Source organism: Canis lupus, chromosome 24 (assembly GCF_048164855.1).
Source record: "Canis lupus baileyi chromosome 24, mCanLup2.hap1, whole genome shotgun sequence".
In the NCBI taxonomy this organism is placed as follows: Eukaryota; Metazoa; Chordata; class Mammalia; order Carnivora; family Canidae; genus Canis; species Canis lupus.
The window spans coordinates 36879987-36902483 of NC_132861.1; the positions used below are offsets into that span (position 1 = coordinate 36879987).

General features: G+C 59.0%; 2 protein-coding genes across 2 annotated transcripts; both read left to right on the forward strand.

Moving 5' to 3' along the window:
* The first annotated feature begins 2823 nt into the window (after nt 1-2823).
* Nucleotides 2824-5690, forward strand: HRURF (HR upstream open reading frame). Its single transcript, XM_072796370.1, has 2 exons — nt 2824-2950; nt 5241-5690. The coding sequence occupies exon 2, from the start codon at nt 5582-5584 to the stop codon at nt 5684-5686; it is 105 nt and encodes a 34-aa protein (XP_072652471.1). The 5' UTR covers nt 2824-2950; nt 5241-5581; the 3' UTR covers nt 5687-5690.
* An 88-nt stretch (nt 5691-5778) lies between these two features.
* HR (HR lysine demethylase and nuclear receptor corepressor) lies at nt 5779-21826 on the forward strand. Its single transcript, XM_072796358.1, has 19 exons — nt 5779-5859; nt 7105-7755; nt 8758-9547; nt 10956-11106; nt 11186-11373; nt 12766-12930; nt 13761-13850; nt 14033-14148; nt 15345-15426; nt 15817-15980; nt 16098-16334; nt 16531-16696; nt 16884-16953; nt 17155-17285; nt 17412-17531; nt 17633-17748; nt 19702-19866; nt 20290-20418; nt 20573-21826. The coding sequence occupies exons 2-19, from the start codon at nt 7144-7146 to the stop codon at nt 20633-20635; spliced, it is 3555 nt and encodes a 1184-aa protein (XP_072652459.1). The 5' UTR covers nt 5779-5859; nt 7105-7143; the 3' UTR covers nt 20636-21826.
* The last annotated feature ends 671 nt before the right edge of the window (nt 21827-22497 follow it).

Consider the following 22497-nt stretch of genomic DNA (forward strand, 5'->3'; position numbering starts at 1 on the left):
CTGCAGGTAGGGCTTAGGCCCATTTCACAGATGGAAAAACGGAGACTTGGAGAGATGAAGTAGCTTGTCCCTGGTGAGGCTGCCTGTGCGTGGGGGCTCTGTCTCATGAGGCAAGCTCGCCCAGAAGTTGCTGTGATAGACATGGAATGGCGGGATCCACACCCTGGAACCCCCGGGGGTGCACAAGAGAGGAGTATGCAATGAAGGAGTGAATGAAACATAAGCCCAGAGGACAGGGCACTGGGGGGAGGCCTGAAGCTATGGGGTGTTGACGTTGCTGAAGCTTTGCTTGCTCTCATTCTGAAGATGGGCTTTAGAGTGGGCAGCAGGGTCCCCCGGGCCCCTGGGTACAAATGGTGACAGTTTTCTTAGGCCCAAGATCTTCACCTTCCCCTCCCCCAGCCTCCTGGCTAGCCTGGCTGCCCTACAGCTCCAAGGCAGTGCCTTTTCTGACTCCTGGGTGCTCACCTAAGCCCCCCCCCCCCCCCGCCCGCCTTTGCTCCAGCTGTATGAATCTCCCGCCCTCTCAACAACCTTTCTTTCCCAGCCCCCATAGCCTTCCTTAGAGACCTGCCTTCTCCAAGAAGCCTTCCCTGACTGGCTAACCCCTTCTCAAGCTCCCAAGGGTCCTGATCTCTGGCCTGCTCCCAGTCCTGGGGACACCGTGGGCTGTGCCGGTATGCCCATCACCCTTCCCTCCCCAACCAGCTGGCCTCCCCTAAACCTGACTTGCTTTGCATCTGCCACCTCTGTCAATCTATTAGCTCCATGCTGTTGCCCTCACATGATCTTCCTCTTCTACCCCATTCTCTGTCCTGTTCCTATTTGCCCTGTGATCCCCACTCAGACAACGCCTGTCCCAGGAAGCCCTCTGTGAGCACACCCCCTGCCCCTTTGGAACTGATTGCTCATCCAGACCTCTCCATATCTATTCTTACAATCTGTTTTTGCCTTGAGCACATTAGATTTTCTCCCCCTTTCGTTGTGACTCCATAAAGAACAGACTTGCCTCTTATTCACTTTTGTATCCCAGCCTGAAACAAATAGTGGTTTAGTCAAAGTGAAATATTGCCATACATGCGTGGCTCAGTGGTAAAGGCTCACTTATTTATTGTCTGACTTGTGAGCCCAAGCATCCCCTCCTCTGTGAAGTGCCCCCTGCCCCGACTTCCCTGGAGTGGGACCAGAAGCACCCTGCTAACATGCTGACTCCCATAGTTGCCACATGGTGCCCAGCATGGAGCCTGACACATAAGAGGCCCCAGCAACTGTTCAATGGTGAAAGAACAAATGCACGAATTGAGTATAAGCTCCTCGAGGGAGGAGACAGCCTTGCACTTTCATCTCTGTGCACTGTATCTCCTTGGTAATGCCAGGGTCTCTATAGCACACATTTGCCAAGTGGCTGCTGTAGTTACATGGGTTCCAGGACATTCTGAAGCCAGAGGGGAAGGGCCAAGGGGAATTATAAATTCTGGAGCATTTCTGGCCAAGCATACACGTCTTCCTGAGACTGGAACATTGGGTGTGGGCTGGGCTTCCCTTAGAGCCCCCCATGTCCCTCAGAATCACTGAGACATCTGCCACCACTGACGCTTCTTCCCTCTGCAGGGGATTCCAGGCCCTCAGGCCCCAGAGGCTCTGGCTTGCCCCTGTCCCCCTCAGCCTTCCATCATCCACCGCTATGCCCCGGCAGATCAAGGCAGGGCCTCTGTTCCAACTGGCCTGGAGCACAGATGTGCTGGGCCCCCAAGCGAGCGCTGGGCACTGAGAAGGGAGATGTCCCTCTGAAGAACACACTTCTGCTTGGCCTTAGGCACTAGCCTCTATGGGTTTGCACCCTGGGCTTACCCTCCAGCTTCCCCATCCACCTTGCCTGTTTGAGGGTCTCCTCCATCACCTCCCAGGAGCCAGCTGTGTGTGGTCCTGAATTCCTGGCCTCCTCTTTTCTGCCTCCACACCGCCCCACCTGCCTTTAGACCTCGGATGACTCCCTCCCCCCAACTCCTTGGCCCCCTTTGGCCTGTGGCCCTTGTGTGTCCAGGTCCCCCTTCTTGCCCCCGGCTTCTGTGCCTACCTGCCACACTTGGGCGGCAGGTAGTCAGCCTCTTGTTCCAACACTGCCCTGGCCCAGGCTGAGTTGGGGAGTCTGGACTGGCACTGCCCCGCCCATGAGGGGGTTGACAGGAGCACCCAGGCTCTCACCTCTTGTCCTAGATAGACATCAGGGGCTGACCAGGATGCCTGATAGCTGGGTAGGGGACAGAAACCCCAGCAGAAAAATGAGGCCTGCTACTCAGAAAATCCTGGGTGCCCCCCCATCCCACCCCCCCGCCCCGCCCCACCCCGCCCGGAACTGGGTTGCTAGGCAGAAGGTCCTGAGCCTGGGGCAGAATGAGGTAGCTCTCTCTACCGGGGTGGTTAGACTGCAGGGGAGGGGAGGTTGGGGGAGGGAGGAGGGGCACTGGGGAGGTACGGACTGAGAAGAGGAATTAGGTCAGGGGTGTGGGTGGGTGGGCATGAGGGGAGGGGGCATCTGCTCCAGAGCTTCCTCCTGGCTCCAAAAGCATCTCAGACACTTCCCTTCCTCTCCTCCTCACCCCAGGTCCTGGGATAATTCTCCCCAGTATTCCCCCTCCCCCATGCCCCCTGGTCCAGGCGTTGCCACAAGGGTGGGGGGCGGGGTGGGGGGAGGCCAGCCTCAGCTGTCTGAAGGATGGAGGGGCTGGGGAAGTAGGGCTAGGTGCCCAGACGGCCGCGTGTGTGGGAGGGGATGTCCTCAGATGCCCTCCACCCGGCAGTCCCCGCTCTGACGTGGGTGCCCCCCCCTCTCCCCGCCCGGATTAGTGGCAGCTTGGCCTGACTCTCCGGGGCTCCTTCCCCCGCCCCCGCCTGCTGCCCTCCCCTGGGCAGGGGGCTGTTCCACCCGAGGGGCACTGTGCTTGCCCAGGTAAGGGGCTCTGGGGACAGCGTGAGGGCAGCCGGCTCGTGAGTGCTGCTGCGCTTGTCAGCACGAATGTGTGTAGCAGTGTGTGTGTGTGTGTGTGTGTGTGTATCTGTGTGTATGTGTGTGCGGGCGCGTGAGGGGTCGGTGTGAGCCCAGGGTGGGCCCCTGCGCTTCTGGGGGTGCTGGTCAGCTTGCCTTTGTCCATGAAGCCAGCATTGTGTCCACGCGTGTGTGGCTTTCCTTCTGTGTTTGTATCTTTTGTGTGTCTCCTTAGATCTGCTCCGTCCTCAGGCACAGAAGAGCCGGTTCCAAGGGCTCTGTGGGCTGGTGGCATGGGCTGTGGAGCAGGATGGGCAGCTGGGTGAGGGCAGCAAGGGCCTTCTCCCTCGACCCCCCCATGACCCCCCCAGGCATTTCAGGAGCCTGTCCTGAGAGTCCTGTTGGGGTCCAGAGACGGTGACCTGACAAAGCAGACATGGCAACTGGGGTTGAGGTGTGGGGAGATATCTGTCCTGCTCCTCTGGGACAGTCCCCAACTCCTTTGGGGATAACAGTGACAGGCCCTCAGGGCCCAGGACTGCCCAGGCTCCCACCCTGCCCTGCCCAGCCTCATCTAGGCCCTCAGCTGATTAAATCTATCCCCAGACTCTCCCACGAGCTTTGGCTGCCAGAGGACACAGATGGGGGACCACAGGCACACCCCACCCCCCTACCCATACTCTGGAGCCAGCCTTGTGTGTGTGTGTGTGTGTGTGGTTGGGGGGGGAGGGGATCTGGGGCTTGGGGCTTTGGCATCACAGAGCTCATTAGACCCTCCAGGATCATTTCCCCTGGTGCACTCAGGTCCAGGCCACCCCTCAGGGGAGCTGGGGGAGGAAGGGAGTGTTAATAACTCAGTCATGTAAACAACCCCTACCAGCCTGCCCTGCCACAGTAGCGGCCTCTGGGGGGAGGCGGAGGGGATGAGCAAGTCTATGCCAACGTGACCCAAGTCCTGCCCGGTGCCCCTTCTGGCCTTCTCTTCTTGGGCCCCCTCCTCTTCTCCTCAACTGGTAAAAGGATTCCTGCCTGTCTTTCAGTCTCTTGGGAGACAATTCCCTCCTAGCTCTTCATGGCTCCTCTCTCCAGGGATGGTAGGTAGTGTGACTTGGGACCAGGCTGGAGGCAATCCCAGAACTCATCCCTTCCATGGGATGGGGGGTCGGGGGTGATACGGCCTCTGTCCCAGGCTGGGTGAAGGTAGGCCGAGGATGGCTTCTCTAGGGAGGCAGGGGAGTTGTAGGGTGGGAGGTGGGGGCCTGCAGGGAAGGGAAGCGCCCGTTGGGCGTGTGGGTTTCAATGTGTGTCTGAATCTGTCTGTGTGTGTTTGAATCTGTCTGTTTGTGTCTGTGCTCTGGAACCACCCCCGCAGAGGAGCCGGGATGCTTCCTCGGGTGGAGGGTGCCCTGCTTTCCCATTTCCTCTCCTCCTCTCTGCTCCCTCCCAGGAGCCACTCCCATGGGCTCCTCTCCAGTGCTGGGCCTGGAAGCACTAGGAATTGGGATGGGACGGACCCCCCGGGAAGACCAGGCTGGAGCAGGTGTCGGGGCTCCTCTGGTCCCACCTCCTCCCTGGACACTTGGTGAAGCCTAGGCCCTGAGAGTAGGGACAGAGGAGAGCCTAGGTCTCCTCAGAACTGCTGAGGCGGACTCGGTGCCTGCTATTGGGCCCTGGAAGGGGGCTTGTGTCAAGAATGGTGAAGAGCAGCTTGGTGGGGTGAGGCTGAGGCAGGGCAGACCTGTGCCGGCCGGCGGGGTGCGCGGGAGCGCGGGAGCGCGGGAGCTGGAGGACCACAGGCAAGTGGTCCAGGAGGCACAGGGTCGGTGGCGCGGGTCGCGCGCCCATCACTGACCCGTGAGAACCCGGCTGCCCCTGCCAGCTCCCGCACTGCCCCCTCCCAGCCGCCCCGCCCTAGCACCCCGGGGGGCACCCCGCCCCACCGCGGCCCGGTCCGGCCCCTCCCGCCCTTTGCTCCAGTTCCCGGGCTTGGCACCTATGGTGGGGGTGCTGCCCGCCTGCCAGGCTCCGGGGCCGGGCCCACGGGAGGGTGGGGCGGCTGGGAAGCTGGCACGCTGCCCCGGGGGAGCCTCTCTCGGCAGGCGCCCGGGTGCCGCGGGGGGGAGGGGGGAACAAAGGGCTCATTCTCCCCCTGCGCAGCCGGTGGCATCGCCGGGGCGTTGGCGGAAGCCCCCGGGGCCCGGGAGGGGGCAGGCCCAGGCGGGGCCGCCGAATCACGGGCTCCTGTTTCCCGCAGGGTGCTGGAGGAGGAAACCGGCGGAGCAGCTTCCCCACTCTCAGTTGCGCGTCTGGCGATGGCGATGAGAGGTCCTGCTGCGCTGCCCGCCGCGCTCCCCCTCCATTAGCCGCGCCGCGCCGCGCCGCGCCCTCGCCGGTGCCTCTCTCGGGACCCGGGATCGGTCCCGCGCTTCCAGGCACGACCCCCTCCCCCGGCCTCTCGGCCTCCCCCCCACTCGGCGGTCTCCGACCCGGGGCGCGCGTTCCCCCCGGCCCGGCTCCCACTCTCCCCCCGGGGGCACCCGCTCCCCAGCCCCGGCCCGGCCCTCCCCGCGGCGCAGCACGGAGTCTCGGCGTCCCATGGCGCAGCCCACGGCCTCGGCCCAGAAGCTGGTGCGGCCGATCCGCGCCGTGTGCCGCATCCTCCAGATCCCGGAATCCGACCCCTCCAACCTGCGGCCCTAGAGCGCCCCCGCCGCCCCGGGGGGAGAGCACGCGAGCGCGCTGAGCGGAGAGCGGGAGGACGCGTCCTCGCTCGCCGGCCGGGAGGCCCCGGAGCCGGCCCATGGGGAGCGGGCGCCCGGCCCCGGCCACCACGCCCGCCGCCGCCCGCGCCGCGCCCGGCCCGCCGAGCCCAGGTAAGCGCCGAAGGGGCCCGGGCGGCCCTGCTGCCGCGCTCGCCGCGCCCTCCCCGGCCGGCCGCACGCGGCGAGGGCGTTGCCTGCGCCTGTCCGCTCGGGGCGCGGGGCGCGGGGCGCGGGGCCGCAAGTTAGGGCGCTCGACGGGACTGCGCCGCGACGCGCCGGGGCCCCAGGAACCAGAGCGACCTCTGATAGCGGCCCCTGGGCTGCCGCGCCTCTCCCCGGGGGCTTCCTCCGGCCGGCGAGGGGCCCGCGCTGGCAGAGCGCTGTGGCTCCGGTGCCACCTGTCACCCTGGTCCCTTGCACGCACGTTCAATTTTCCCTCCTTTGCCTCTCTCTGGGGCCCAGCCCGCTTTCCCCGCCTCCTTCCCTCCCTCTGCCAGGCTGCAGCTACCAGCGGCCGCCAGCGGCCCTGGCACTGCCTGCTGGACCGGAGCAGCTTGACCTGTCCCAGCTGAGGCCTCCTAATCCCCCTCTCCTGTGCTGGCTCTCTCCTTCCCTCGGGGGCTGTGGTGGCCCCCAGCACTTGTCCCGGGACTCTGCTTCAGAAGCCAAGAAACTGTAGAGAGCTGGGAAGAGGCACCCTGGGGACTGCCCAAGTGTAGGGAGAGACACCCTGCCTGGCAGCTCTCCCCAGGGACTCCAGCCCTCCCTGCCTGCACTTCCCACCTCTACAAGCTTAGTGGCAAGCAGCACCCCCAGCCCCACAGACGGGACTGTGGAAAGAAGCCTCTGAGACTGCCAGTTTCCAAGCCCTATTTTACACAAGGGTGCTCGAGGCCCGGAGGAGGGATGTGACTTGCCCAAGGTCACATAGCAGATGCTGAGTCAGGGCCAGGATCCAGCCTTTTGGCCCCTAGTGAAGTACCTTAAACTCACCTCATTTTTGGGGTTCTTGCCCCTTGCCCTTCCCCATGGCTCGTGACCAGGGTCCAGGCTTAGCAATGCAAGGCCATGTCATCCTAGAAATGGTGGTCTCCACTGAGGGGCTCTGGCCCAGGTGGGTTGTCAAGTCCTAGTCGTTTGGGGGAAGGGGTGACCTCCCCACGCTTGAGCATCCCATCTAGGCAGGTCCTTCGAGTTGCATGTGGGCAGGCATCGTAGAGCCTAGCTGTAGGTTGACACTTGCCTTACTGGTTTGAGCTGCCTTGGTGCTGCCAGGGCGGTGCCTACTTGGTACCGGGTGGTACGGTGCTTGGGGCGCGTGCTTAAGAGGCTCATGGTTTGTTGGTTGTGCTCCAGGGACCCCCTCTGGGAGAGCCCCATGAGGGCAGGAGAGTGATGGAGAGTACGCCCAGCTTCCTGAAGGACACCCCAGCCTGGGAGAAGACAGCCCCTGAGAATGGCATCGTGGGACAGGACCCTGATACTCTGCCTCAAGACGGCCTGCGCCGTGGGGCACTGTGCATGGGAGAGCCTACTCCCTTCTGGAGGGGTGTCCTAAGCACCCCAGACTCCTGGCTTCCCCCAGGCTTTCCCCAGAGCCCCAAGGACACGCTCCCGCTGGTGGAGGGAGAAGGCCCCCGCAATGGGGGAAGGAAGGCCAGCTGGCTGGGCAGCAAGGAGGGGCTGCGCTGGAAGGAGGCGATGCTTACCCACCCACTGGCACTCTGTGGCTCAGCGTGTCCACCTCGCTATGGCCCCCTGATTCCTGAGCACGGTGGTGGCCATCCCAAGAGTGACCCTGTGGCCTTCCGGCCCTTGCACTGCCCCTTCCTTCTGGAGACCAAGATCCTTGAGCAATCTCCCTTCTGGGTGCCTACCTGCTTGCCACCCTACCTGGTGTCCAGCCTGCCCCCAGAGCGTCCGTGTGACTGGCCCCTAGCCCCACACCCTTGGGTGTACTCAGGGGGGCAGCCCAAAGTGCCCTCTGCCTTCGGCTTAGGCAGCAAGGTGAGTGTTGGCGCAGAGAGGGCACCTGGGGCCTCGGCCATGCGAGGTAGCTCAGGGACCCCTGAGCGGCCCTGCCAGGGTCATACCACTCTGCTCTTCCATTCTCACCAAAAGATAAGACAGCACCTGAGGAGAGGAGCCTGTCAGCTCAGACACAGTCAACCCCAAGCAATTCCTCCTCCGAGTGATTCCATTTCACTGAGCCTTCCCTGCCTTTGGGCCATTTCAGGGATTGACTCACTCATTGTCCACCCAGAACAAGGCCCTGGGAACTGTGGCCTCGGAATATGCCATCTCATCCTGGGGTCGGGGGGTTTGGTGAGAGCAGACAAGGCCCTCTGTCTGGGAATGGGATGCACAGGTGTCCAAATGGCCTGTGTCTATGGCACACACACCCCTCCCCCACAGGCAACCCACCTCCATGCCCAGGAACAAGATTTTTTTTTAAAGATTTTATTTATTTACTCTTGAGAAACACACACACACACACACACACACACAGAGAGAGAGAGAGAGAGAGAGGCAGAGACACAGGCAGAGGGAGAAGCAGGCTCCATGCAGGAAGCCCGACGTGGGACTCGATCCCGGGACTCCAGGATCACGCCCTGGGCTGAAGGCGGCGCTAAACTGCTCAGCCACCTGGGCTGCCCCCAGGAATAAGATTTAAAATATTTTAAGAGCAGCCTGATGCTGGACATCAAACAATCTGAATAGATCCTCGGAGGCCCTTCTGTGGTGGCGAGCACGAAGCCTTTAGTTGCTGGGTTTGTGCGAAGGTCTGAGAACCCCCGGGGGAGGGACCCTGGAATAGCCAGGGCAGTGCGGCCGGCAGGGCAGGGGGGCACTTAGGGAGAACCATCTACAAACCACTATTGAGTTATTCAGTGTTTTTACGACCCTTAAGGCCACACAGGCACACACCTGCTGGTTGTGGGTTCTGCTCGTCCTTTGAAGCATTAGGATCAAAATCAGCACTAGCTCTACCCCTTCTCCTCTCTTTAGGGCTTCTACCACAAGGATCCAAGCATTCTCAGGCTGGCAAAGGAGCCATTGGCAACTGCGGAACCTGGCTTGTTAGGCTTAGCCCCCGGTGGGCATTTCCAGAGAACTGGGGAAGTGGAACGTCCTTCATTCCACCAGAGAGACGGAGAGGCAGGAGTGGGCAGGCATCAGAATCTTTGCCCATTTCTCCTGGGGCATCCAGACGCTGTTCCCCGGACCCCCTGGCCCACTTGTCCCCCGGGCCTGGTTCATACTCTTGGCAATGTCTGGGCTGTACCAGGGGATGGGAGCCTCAGGAACCAGCTGGGGCCATCAGCCATATCAAGGTGCCCCTCTCCTGGGCCTCCGACCACCCAGGTGGGCTGTTGCTCATCTCACCCACGTGCTAGAGATGGAGGTCTTAGCCCCTGTGGGCAGTGCCAGGAGGGCCCGGACGGGGGCACCATCGGGCCCAGTGAATCCATCGAGGAAGCAAATAAGGCCTCTGGTCCCAGGGCCTGCCCACCCAGCCACCACACCAAGCTAAAGAAGACGTGGCTCACACGACACTCTGAGCAGTTTGGGTGTCCAGGTGGCTGCCCTGGGGACGAGGAGAGCCCATCTGCCCAGCCGCATGCCCTCAAGAGGGCAAGCAGCCCTGAGGCCCAGGAAGCAGGTGGAAGCCCAGCTGCCAAGCGCCCGCCCGACCCTTTCCCGGGGAGCACGGTGCAGGGGGCCAGAGCCTGGCAGGAGATGTTGGACTCATCATTTGGGAACAAGATGGAGGCGGAACAGCGTGATGACCACAGAGGTAAGGGTGCAGGGCAGCCCCACCTGGGAGGGGTCGGCCAGGACTGGGGCTTTACAGGGAAGTGGATCATTAGGCCCTTTATGAGTGGATCACATAAGTTGTCCGGTTTCCCACCCGGGTGTGATGGTTCTCTGGGAGTTCCTTAGCATCTACAGGCCAGAGCCTTCCAGCAAATGGCTTATTTCCATCTGCCTCCTTCCAAGCTGCGATGTGTCGGTGGCAGAGTAACAACACAGTTCAGAGCATGGGCTCTGGAGTCAGAGTGCCTGGTGCTTTGTGACCTTGAGCTAGTTACTTCACCTCTCTGGGCTTCAGTTTCTTCATCTATAAAATGGGGATAAAGATGGCATCCACCTCATAAAGACTGCAGCAAGATGAAATGGTCTAATTCACATAAAGGGCTTTGAAGAATTCCTGGCACTTTAGTGAGCAAGCACTCAGTAAACATTCATCTGTGTGATGGTGCCACACCTGGGGCAGTCTGAGGGACTGGCCCTCCTGAAGGACCCCTGGTCCTGCCCCAGGAGCAAACAACTACTCCCTTGGCCCGCCGGATCATGGAAACTCAGTTTGGACTCCACCAGCAGTAGGACTTGGGGCACCTCCTGGACCGTCTGTCATGCTGTGCTCTTCACGGAGGGTTCCAGCACAGCAGGCCCCAGTCTCAGCTCTTCAGGATCACTTCAGTTTCTTGGCGTCCTGGACCACTGGGCCTGGATTGGAGCTCTCAGTGGCCTCACCCAAGCACCCCTGCACCTGGCATGGGTCTGTTGGAGCTCTCACAGGCCTCTGCCGGGGGGGAAGCTGTTGGCCCCTCTCCCTTCTTGGGTTACTGCACCTGTGGCCTATGTTGAAACTCTCTGGCCTTCTCACCTTTTGGCACCCTCCGTCCCATGCCAGGATTGTCTCCTCTTGTTGACATGAGGCCAGAGGTCTCACTAAGCCCACTGCAGAGCTATCCAAAGTCTGCACTGACCGAGGGACGCCTGGCTGGCTCCGTCCGTGAAGCATGTGACTCTTGATCTCAGGGACATGAGTTCAAGCCCCATGTTGGGGCATAAAGCTTACTTAAAAAAAAAAAAAAAAAGATGTAACAAAGTCTACAGTGACTGGATCTTGCACTTGGGGACTTGGGGCAGGATGATCATCCCAGCTGCTCCAATCTTGCACAGCAGACCCCTCCTCTGGGCCATCAGGCCGGGTCAGGGCATTCCTAGGCTCCCCCGCCCAGCCCTTTTTGTAAAGTTTCTGACTGCCAGGTTCATTTTCACTAGCTCCCAATCAGGCTTTGTAGACCAGGGCCTAGGGGCTGGGCTGGCTCTGCCTGTGGGTGGCTGGGTGCTAAGGGCCTGGGGTTCACCTAAGCTCAGGAAGCCCAGACTCCTGACCAGCTTCATTGTCTCCTCAGGACCCCAAGATGGCAGGGCCAGCATCCAGGACCTGGGGCTTCAGGATACACCTTGTTCGGCTCCCCTGGCAGGCATGGCTCAGTGCCAAAGTTGTACCCATGCAGCTGGAGAGGCAGGAGGGCTAGCCCGCCACTCCCAGCAAGTGCTGAGGTGAGCCTGTTGCCCCTGGGTGCCCCCAGCAGCCTCCCAGTCGAGGCTCCCTCCTTACCTTCTGGTGCCCTGTCTCCAGGTTGCCTCTGGGAGGGGAGCAGCAGCAGGAGGAAGACTCAGCAGCCAGCTCTGAGGAGGGAGGAGGGTCCGGCCCTGAGGCTGGGCTCAGCAAGGGCCTTGCCAAGCATCTGCTGAGTGGTTTGGGGGACCGACTATGCCGCCTGCTGCGGAGGGAGCGCGAAGCCCTGGCCTGGGCGCAGCGGGAAGGTGAGCAGGACCCATGGGCAGGCAGAAGCCCGGGAAGGCTGGATTCTGGGGTGACTGTCCTTTTACACAGAGCATGGGGCCTGCAGAATGTGGACCCCTCCCCCACATCAGCACCATCCATCCTGATACCAACTCAGGAGAGCTCCTGCCCTGCTTTGACCTTGTTCCTGGCTTAGGCTCCTCGTTGACATGAGTTCTGAAGTTTCTTGCCGGGGCGAGGGATGTTGGGAATGTGTGAAACTTGGTCCAGTCCAGATGCTTAAGAGTTTCTGGGTTTGTTGGGGAAATAAGATGGAGTGCCAAGTGTCTTCAAGGGCACTGGCAGGTGGGGGCCCTCTCTGCGGTTTGAGGCTTTAAGGCTCTGGGAGGCTAGTAGGGCCTGGACCCATGTGGAAAGACTAGTGGGGTGCCAGGCATACAGCGGGTCCCTCTGGCTTCAGGCTGTCCCTCCTTCTCCCTCTACAACCCTGTGTGTGCTTTTGAAAATGTGTACACACACTTGCAGTAAGGTCACAACTTGATTAGGGGGCCATTGGTGGCTCTCTCCTGTCCCAGAGAGTTCAGCCCCCTCCCCCTCTCCTCAGCTGGTCTAGCCTGCCACTCCCTCAGCCTGGATTCCCAGCACTCCACATCACCCGGTGGCCCATCCTCCTCACATCACCCCAGCTCGTCCATCGCCTTGGGCCTTGGCACTCTCTGTTCCTTCTGTCTGGAATGTCCTTCTGTTCCCTTTCTCCCTGATGAATGAACACTTACTCATCACTTGGGGCCCATTTGTGGAGCTGCCCCACGATCCCCACCCTTGCTCATCCTTCTAGCCTGTTCTGCCGTAGCATCCACCCTGTGGTGCCATGATCATTGCCACCCCTCTTGGAAGGTGAGCTCTGGGAGGCAGCTCTGAGCCCTGACCAGCTCTGAGTCCCCAGCATTCAGCCTCACACAGGATAGGGTGATCATTGCATGAGTAAATGATCGTGTGCCCACTATTGCGGAGGGGTTAGTCAGAAATGCTGGGTGAGGGAAGGAGTGGCCTCTAAAGTTCCTTCTTCGGGTATACAGAGTCCTCCCTCAGGAGGGAGAGAGGTGGGTGAAGGAATGTGCTGGAAATGGTGTGGTTTGGTAATACAGGGCTATGGGGAAGTCCCTGGGGGCAGGACTTGGGCAGGTGAGGCCTGCACTGTCCCTGGGAAGGATTTCTGGAGACAGTGCTATGGGAAGGTTCTTTACAGAGGCTGTCAAGTAAAGAGGAGTGTCTATAAGGGGCCTGTCTCCCTTCCAGGATGGCCCCGCAGTGGAAGCCGCTTCTACATCTCTCCATCCCTGCCTGGAGGTCCTCAGGAGGGCCCAGTGGCTTGAGCCTTCTCTGACCCCGTTCTCTCCTGTGGTCAACAGGCCAGGGGCCAGCCAGGACAGAGGACAACCCAGGTGTTCTACGCTGCTGTAGCCGCTGCCACCGTGGCCTCTTCAACACCCACTGGAAATGTCCCCACTGCAGCCACCGGCTGTGCGTGGCCTGTGGTCGCATGACGGGTGCTAGGAGGACCAGGGACAAAGCAGGTAGGAAAGGAACATGGGGCTGAGGGTGGGAGGGCAGAGATGGGGGCCCTCAAAAGGGCTGCTCTAAGGTTTGTGGCCATTTCGGGGCTGCCTTTACCCAAGAAAGCCTGCCTCCCCAACTCCAGCCTCAGCCACCATGGCTCAATGCCCCTTAGAGCAGACTTTTCCCTCTCCTCAGATCAGAGGGCCACGCCTGTGTCCTTGCCCACCCTTAAGAGAAGTCGAGTGCCTACTCTATGCCTCCCACTTTGCTCAGCTTGCACCTTTTTAAACCTTACAACACTGTGAGGTGGGTATTGTTGCCTCCGTTTTCCAGATAAGAAAAACTCAGAGAGATTAAGTGACTTGTTCAGGGTCACACAGCTAGTAAGTGTTGGGTCCAGGATTTAAACTCCATCAAGTCTTCCTCTTTTCATGGTTCTCAGCTTCTTCTCTCTTGGTTCCACGTGGTTGCCCAAGGGCTTAAAATTTCCAGTGTTCCAATAGAGATAGCCAAAGAGTTGCAGGGTCAGAAATGTTGGAGAACACTGTATTCCACAAGATCATCTCGGAGTCTGGCAGTGCACATAAGCATTTTATTATTTTATTTTATTTTATTTTTTATTTTATTTTATTTTTTATTTTACTTTTTTTTCACATAGCATTTTAAAGGCTCTGTGTTCTGCAAGCAAAGGATCCTATGTTATTCTTGAACTCAAGTGTCCCAGAAAGCCCACTGGATTGTCAAGCCCCTTGATTTAAAGCTATCATGCCTTTGTCCCTCTTTTGTGACCTTAAGCTGTGGTTACCTTGGTTTCCTGACCTGCAGCTTCTTTCTTCCTACCCCACAGGTCCTCAGGAGGAGTCTGTGGAGGAGTGTCCCCAAGAGGCTGGGCATAGTGCCAGCTCCCTGATACTCACCCAGTTCGTTTCTAGCCAGGGTGAGCCATCTTGGAGGGGTGGGGCGTGCAGAGGGCGGGGAGAGCAGGGTGGGGAGAGCAGCTTCCTGTCTGGATGCGGCTCAGCCCAGTCCCATGCCCTCCTGCTTGCTGAGGCTGAGCAGCACAGGGATGGCCTCTGTCCACACTCACTACCAAACTCCGTCTCCCCTCCCCACTCACAGCTTTGGCCGAACTGAGTACCGCCATGCACGAGGTTTGGGTCAAGTTTGACATCCGGGGGCACTGCCCCTGCCAAGCTGATGCCCGTGTGTGGGCCCCTGGGGATGGAAGCCAACAGGTAAGAAGCTGAGCGCAGGACGGGTGCTGGCACTAGCCAGTGGACCCCAAGATCAGGCAGTGTGTCTGGAAATTACTGACCTTGGCAGGGTTTCGTCCCTATCTTTTGATGGGGTTAAAGGAGCTACGTAAAATCAAGCTACTTCTCACTTTTCTCCGGGGATTAGGATCCATGGATCCAGCTCTAGCACTGCCCCACCTCAGGATCTGCTTGCTCAGAGCTCCTACCCACTCTGTGCGTGTCCCAGCTTAGCACTTGCCACATCATGCTAGAGCTGCTGGCTGGCGGGTCCCATCTCTCCACTCCCCAGGCACAGGCTCCTACAGGCGGAGTGTGGGCCCACCTTCTCCGTATGCAGGCGCTCAGGATGCATTTCACAAAGTTTTCATAAAGTTCATGCTTTTATGATAAAAATCATTCATTCAAGAAATAGTTTATTAAATTCAGTCTGTGAGGGATCCCTGGGAGGCTCAGCGGTTTGGCACCTGCCTTTGGTCCGGGGCATGATCCCAGGATCCCAGGATTGAGTCCCACATCAGGCCCTCTGCGTGGAGCCTGCTTCTCCCTCTGCCTGTGTCTCTGCCTCTCTTTCTCTCTGTGTCTCTCATGAATAAATAAAATCTTTAAAAAAAATAAATAAATAATAAATAAATAAATAAATAAATGCATTCTGTGTGCCAGAGACTGGTACATACCCATGACGGAAAATACAAGCCCGTATAAGGAAGAAAACAATAGCCTATAATACCACCCTTCTTATTTTGACATATTTCTTTCCAGTTGCTAGTCTACATATTTGCTCAGTCTGTTTTTGTAGATTTTATTTTTAAAGATTTTTATTTATTAGAGCATGAGAGGGATATCACAAGCTGACAAGGTAGAGGGAGAAACAGACCCTGCTGAGCAGGGAACCCGACTCAGGGCTCGATCCCAGGATCTTGGGATCGTGATCTGAGCTGAAGGCAGATGCCCAACCGACAGCCACCCAGGCCCCCCTGTTTTTATATACTTTAAATCATACTGTGTGTGGAATTCCGTGAGCAACTTTTTCCCACCTAATGTTATATCACATAACATTTTGCTCCCTGTAAACACAATTTTAGAGTCTTGCTGATACTTGTGGGTTGGATTGGATTAAGCTGTTTGCCATTTTTAAATCTCTGGTTGGATCGGGGGGTGGTGGATGGGTTTAACAGAAGGAGCCGACAGAGAAAACTCCCCCCATTCCACAATCTTCTTGCAACGGGGATACCAACAGGACCAAGGACATCAAAGAGGGTAAGCAGCTCCCCTGGCCCTTGCTCAGATGGTGCAGGGGGTGCTGGTCCAGGGTTGGAGTCCCCGGGACAGATTGGAATGGCCTCAGCCATCCTGTGCCCCCATAATCTCCATCACTCTTCTCAAGTCATCCCAGAGAAAATGAATCTAAATAAAGTGTAGGACAAGTGTCCTCACCCTCTCCAGTGAGACCCCCATGTGAGCCCCTCCTTCGGAGAGGTGGGGGAAGCTGCTGGCAGGCAGGCGGCGGGAGGTGAGTGCCTCCCGAGAGGAGCTGAGCCAGGCGATGCCAGCGAGGAGAGAGACTTGGCCAGGAGATGAGGGCCGAGCCTGTGGGCAGTGGAGCCTTGAGAGAAAAGGGAAGCCCCTCACCATTTTCCTCCCTGCCAGAGACCCCGGACTCCACCGAGACCCCGGCAGAGGACCGTGCCGGCCGAGGGCCCCTACCTTGCCCCTCTCTCTGTGAACTGCTGGCCTCCACTGCTGTCAAACTCTGCTTGGGGCACGAGCGGATACACATGGCCTTTGCCCCGGTCACTCCTGCCCTGCCCAGCGTGAGCAAGGGCACAGAGGGAGGCCTGGGGGCCCGGGGACAGAGGCTGGGCTGGCCCTCCCTGTGGGGTAAGGCAGGTCCTGAGTCATCCAGCCCCTCCATCCTTCTGTCCACACAGGACGACCGCATCACCAACATCCTAGACAGCATCATCGCGCAGGTGGTGGAACGGAAGATCCAGGAGAAAGCCTTGGGGCCGGGGCTGCGGGCTGGGCCAGGCCTGCGCAAAGGCCTGGGCCTGCCCCTCTCGCCAGTGCGGCCCCGGCTGCCGCCCCCCGGAGCTCTGCTGTGGCTGCAGGAGCCCCGGCCTCGGCGAGGCTTCCACCTCTTCCAGGAGCACTGGAGGCAGGGCCAGGTGAGGCTCCTTGCCTCCTGGCTCCCAGTCGTCACGGCCTTGCATACCCTCAGAGCCTCAACCCGTAGGCCCAGCCACACCCAGTCCGTTACCCAGAGCAGGCGGCAGGGTTGGTGGCCCCTACAACATGCCCCAGCCTGGCCAAGTTGGGTGCCAGTCTATTCTCCCTGCATCTGTCTTCCTTTCCTCACCACAGCCCGTGTTGGTGTCAGGGATTCAGAGGACATTGCAGGGCAGCCTGTGGGGGACGGAAGCTCTTGGGGCGCTTGGAGGCCAGGTGCAGGCGCTGACCCCCCTGGGGCCTCCCCAGCCCACCAGCCTCCGCAGTGCAACGTTCTGGGAGGGATTCTCCCGGCCTGAAAGTAAGTGTCCCTGATGGGGGGTAGTGGTTGGGAGGCTGAGCCAGGTGGCAGCAAAGCCCCATGGTGACCCTGGGGGCAGCTGGAAGCAGAGCCCTGGGCAGGAACCAGACTCTCTTGCTGCCATGGGGCCAGGGTCCTCTGGGCAAGGAGGTGCCTCTCCAGGCCAATGGCATGTCTCCTCCCCTAGTTCGCCCAAAGTCAGACGAGGGCTCCGTCCTCCTGCTGCACAGAGCTCTGGGCGACGAGGACACCAGCAGGTGTGTATGGTACCAAGGGCTGGCCCTACATGCCTAGCCTCTGTCCAGCTCCTTGCCCTCACTTCCCCTCCTCCTTCGCCCTGCACTCCGGGATCCTCAGTGTTCCTGCTTGCCTTTGGGACTGGCCCCACTAGCGGTGGGCTTCGAGGGGATCTGGAGCACCTGAGTTGAGCCTGCTGGGCCTGACCCCGCCCCCTCCAGGATGGAGAACCTGGCTGCCAGCCTGCCACTCCCAGAGTACTGTGCCCTCCGTGGGAAACTCAACTTGGCTTCCTACCTCCCACCTGGCCCTGCCCTGCGTCCACTGGAGCCCCAGCTGTGGGCAGCCTATGGTGAGTGCCCACTCCACTCCTGCCCAGCCCCTGATCCCATCCATTCCTATTACCTCTGGGCATACGTGTGTCTGCGCCCAAGTCCTGGAGCCGGTGACCAGCTGGTCCCTTCTCTGCCTCATGCAGGTGTGAGTCCACACCGTGGGCACCTGGGGACCAAGAACCTCTGTGTGGAGGTGACTGACCTGGTCAGTGTCCTGGTACGTGCTGAAGCCCCACTGCCTGCATGGCACCGGGCACAGAAAGGTGGGTCCTGGGCCAGAGCTGGGGTGGGGGGTACCATCTGCAGATTCTGATGTGATGTTTGTGCCCACCCTGGGCCTTCCTAACCTGTTTTCCTTCCACAGACTTCCTCTCAGGCCTGGACGGGGGGGGGCTCTGGTCTCCAGGCAGCCAGGTCAGCACCGTGTGGCACGTGTTCCGGGCACAGGACGCCCAGCGCATCCGCCGCTTTCTCCAGATGGTGAGGAAGGAGCCGGGAGCCCTCCCCTTCCCCTGCGCTGCCCTCGTGCTCCCTAGAAGTGGGGGCTCCCAGCCCCCCGAAGCTCTCCCTGTTGTGCGTACCCCATGTGCTCACTCTCCCCACCCCTCAGGTGAGCTGGACAGCCGTGGTTCACAGAGAAGGCAAATTGGGATCTTGCGAGCTGTATGGTGGGGCACACGGAAAGGGCAGGGCCTGAGGAGGGACCTAAAGCCGAAACGAGAGCAAGAGCTGTTGCAGGCTAGGCACCGTGTAAGGGCCGTGGGTACGCTATCTCAGTTCATTGTCTCAACCACCCTGCATCACAGGCACTGCTGCTTTCCCATTATGCAGATGAGTAAACTGAGGCTGAGTGGTAGAGCTGAGACCTGAGCTTATGGCTGTTCCCACCCCCAGGTCACTGCGCTGCTCCTCCTGGGGGCAGACAGCCTCCCCGGCATGGGCTCCGGGTAGCAGAGGGTGAAGGGAGGCTCCTCCGAGATGCCCTCCTGCTGCCCCGCTCTCCATTGCTCTACATCTTATGAGGAGGTGTCTTTGGGGTGCTAGCAAGTGAGGGCTGAGGGAGGCAGCATGGAGTAGGTAGAGGGAGAGACTGGACCCAGATAAGGGGCAGGAAAGGAGGAGATGTGGGATACGCAGGAGGCAGGAAGCTCTGGGGGGCAGGGGAGGTTGAAGGCCAGTGTTAAGATTAGGGCAGGTACAGTGGTTCCAAAATCCAGCTGAACCCTGATTGTCCCGGGAAAAAGACGTCCACCAAGTGTCACCCCTGCTAAGGCACACGTGCAGACACGCAGGTGTTAACACGGCTGTCCACCGCCACCCTCCTGCCCACAGGCATGCATATGTGCGGACACACTGACAAACACAGATCTGTAGCTGCACACACAGATGCTGGAACACGCCGACAGAAGCACACCTTCACACACAGATGGCCTCCTCTAGTCTGGGTGTGGTGGCTCTAGGCAGTCTCACATGGCCAAACCTGATGATTCATGGAGAAGGTTTGAGGGGTATATTCTCACTGGGTGGCCTGGGAAACACTGACCTAGCTCCGGGATGGCCTGTGAGGGCACAAGAGCCCTGGCACCTGCGTGGGGCTACCCTGGGGTCCGGCCTGGCTCACCAGTCTCCTCTTCCCCACGGCCCAGTCTTGGACCGCTGAGTCCTATGCCCAGGAACAATTGTTAAGGTTCTACTAAAGGGTGGATTTGGCTGGTGGCCAGGTGGATCACGATGCTGGCGTTCACCTCTGCAGATACCCCCTGGGCATCTCCTTCTCCGGCCCCTGTGAACCCCTGTCTGCCCAAGGAGCTCCCCACTCTGGTTGGGCTGATGAAGGCTCCCCTACCCCCCATAGCCATGCCTGCTTCAGAGGCCTCAGCCTGCCAGGCCGGCCTGTACATCCCCGGGGCGTCAGAGCTTCTGTGTGGCCTATGCTGGATCTGGGATCTTAGAAGAATCTGATCGATGCTTTAGGTTGTCTCCCCAGGGACATACAGCCATCTAGTCGCCTACAATTTAGCACACAATTCAGGATGTTCAAGGGACTGCAGGTTAAGAGCTTCTGGTATAAACAGTTTATGAGTTGGGATCATGCAGGATATCTTTCTGGGGTTTTGGAGAAAGGAGCCCAGGGTCAAGGACGCAGAGACTATTCAAGGCATCTATAGCCCCCAAAAAAGTGGAGGTTTAGATCCCCAGCTTCAGAGCCCCTAATCCTGTCCTCTAAGCTCTTTCCAGCCAAAGCTCTGTTCTGCCACCTGAGCAGCCCTTGCCCCTCACTACCTAGCCCTTTCTCCCACCCCTATGACCTCCCCTGCTCGCCCCTTGAGACTTGACCACATCAGTCCTCGGCCTTTGGAAAGTCTGTGCCCCATCTTGTAGCCCTTTCCTATTTCCCCCACCTTGCTCATATTCCCCCTTTTCTTTTTTGAGGTGTGCCCGGCCGGAGCAGGCAACCTGGAGCCTGGCACCCCAGGCTGCTGCTACCTGGATGCAGGGCTGCGGCGGCGCCTGCGGGAAGAGTGGGGCGTGAATTGCTGGACCCTGCTGCAGGCCCCCGGAGAGGCCGTGCTGGTGCCTGCCGGGGCCCCCCACCAGGTGCTTCCCCCACAGGCCAGGGGCTCTGCAGTGAGCCTTGACCCATGAGGAACGGTGGGACCTGACATCACAGTGCCACAGTGCTCCCCTACCCACTCTGTCCTCACCCCTCCCAGGGCCCTAAGAGCGAGGCAGGTCAGGAAGTCCCATCCCACTGGAAAGAAAAAGAGAAGCTGAGCGGCCTGAGAGTCATCGAGCCCTACTGGGCTTCATGTCCTAGGATACCCACCCTGCCTGTGCCATCCCTTGGCCTGGTTTTGGCCGTGCCCTTTGAGGTGCCTGGTGCTGGATCCAGGGCCTCTGCTCTCTGAGAGCTGGGCGGGGGTCATTATGGTATATAGACCTTAATGACAAAAGGAGTAAGGGAAGGATGCATGAGCCCGAGTCTCCACTGACCCCCTGCCCATCTCCTCTCTGGCATAGGTACAGGGCCTGGTAAACACAGTGAGCGTCACTCAGCACTTCCTGTCCCCAGAGACCTCTGCCCTCTCTGCTCAGCTCTGCCACCAGGGACCCAGCCTGTCCCCGGACCGCCGTCTGCTTTATGCCCAGGTGGGTGTGACACTGGCCAGGAGGGTGGTTGGGGTAGCATGGCAAATCCACTCTGTGCCAAGCAAGCAGCTCACCTGGGCCTGGGAAGGGCATTCTCGGTGGGAAGAGCTCAGGAATGTGATTGTAAATACCTTGTCTTCTCTCTTTCTTCTAGATGGACTGGGCGGTGTTCCAAGCAGTGAAGGTGTCTGTGGGAACATTACAGGAGGCTAAATAGGGGGATCCTGAGTGTCTGGGGTAGGTTGGGGGGCAGGTAGACCAGGTGCTCAGTCCAGGCACGGCTTTAGCAGAGAATGACGCTGGGGGACTTGAGCAATCCCTCAAGTACCATTCTGGGCACAGGCAGGCACCCTGTTCCCCACTCCAACCTCGGCCCCAAAGCCAACAACCACAGTGCCATCGAAGCTTACACCTGCCCTCGCAGGCTGGCACCTGCTCTGTCCCTGCATCCCTCTCCATGGTATCAGGCCCACATCGGGGGTGAAAGACCCCCTCCGACCTCTGCTCCCCCCTGCACCCAGGAGACAAACAGCTCTTCTTTGGGGGACCTCGGGAATCATTCTGGCTTAAGCAACACCTTCTGCTGCGTCATCCCCCTGCTGTCCCACCGGCTCCCAAGCTCTGCTTACACCACCCACATCTTCACTGGGCTCCCGGGTGGCCCTTCGCACTGCAGCCATGCTGAGCAAGGGGCCTCTGAAATCCTGCCCTTTTGCCAGAGAACAGTGCGCTGTGTGGGGGGGGGGGGGGGGCGGGTGGCATCAGGAGACTGCCCAGGCTTGGCTGGAGGGAATGATACAGGCCATGCCCTGTCCCTGCTCCCTCTTCTCGCCTCCCTCCTTCATGATTTCCATTAAAGTCTGTTGTTTTGTGAATGCTGCTGGAGTGGTTGGCCCTGCTCCGGGCAGGCCACATGGACTGGGGAGGGAGGAGACACAAGGAAATGGAGTGTGTGTGTGGGGGTGGCATGATGACAGGGACCTCAGACACCCCTGCCTGCTCCTCTTCCCGGGGCCTGGATCCTTCCTTGCCACTGAGAAGCAGTTGGAACCTTCCAGGGCTCCAGAGACCTGGGAACCCCAGCCTGTACGCAAACTGCAGGCTACCCCAGCTCTCCTGTCAGACCTGACCTGGAGCTCTGGGAGTGTGGCCCAGAAGAGCTCTTGCCTAGCTGTCTGCCCTCAGTGCCCGTGGCTGGCCCCAAGCCCGCTACCCAGGGACTGGCTTGCTGCCTGTGACAGTTGACAGCCCCTCCCCACCCCCAGGGCCCTCTGGTGTGGCTCTGCTTGCTCCCCTGCCCTTGTACATCTCAGCGCCAACACGCTCCGACTCTTGTTATACCTAATTGTTCCTGCAGTGGTTTGGGGAATGTTTTTTTATGAAATAAAATTTTTTATTATAAAGTTAATATACTTCCAGAACATTTAGAAAATAGGAAAAAATCACCTTAAGCTCACCTCCACTCACCACTAACCCAACCACTATTAGTATTTTTGGTGTATTTCCTTCTATTTTTTTCCAAGGAGCTGTTTTATGTATGATTGAGTCGGTGTGTTTTGTACTCGGTTTCTTCCTTTTAACACTGCATTGGGGTCATTTTCTGTGTTGCTGCTACCTAACCTTCATTTTAAATGGCTGCTTGTGTTCCCTTCTGTGGCTTTGCTGTGATTCATATAACCATCCCTTGTTGAAAGGAAAAAAATCGGGTTTCTTCATTGTTTGCCGAGCTAGGTCATTTTCTTTTCTTTTCTTTTTTTTTTTTTTTTGCTAGGTCATTTTCATATTCTCGTGGGATAGAGAAAAAAGAGGAAATCAAGGAGCTCCTATACTTCGCCACTGTTCTCATTTAACCGATCTTATTTAATCCTGTTTCATGATTGCGAGATAGATATTCTTTATTTCTATTTTACTGCAAAGGTGAGAGACCGGCTGGGGTTAAGCGAGTCACCCAAGGTCACACAGCAATTTCAGTGGCAGAACTGGGGCTGGAACCAAGCTTCCTGACTAGAGCCTCGCTTCCATTAGTCTCAGCCCTGAAGGGACTTTGCAGATGGGCTTGCTGTCCTCTCTGTCCTCCTT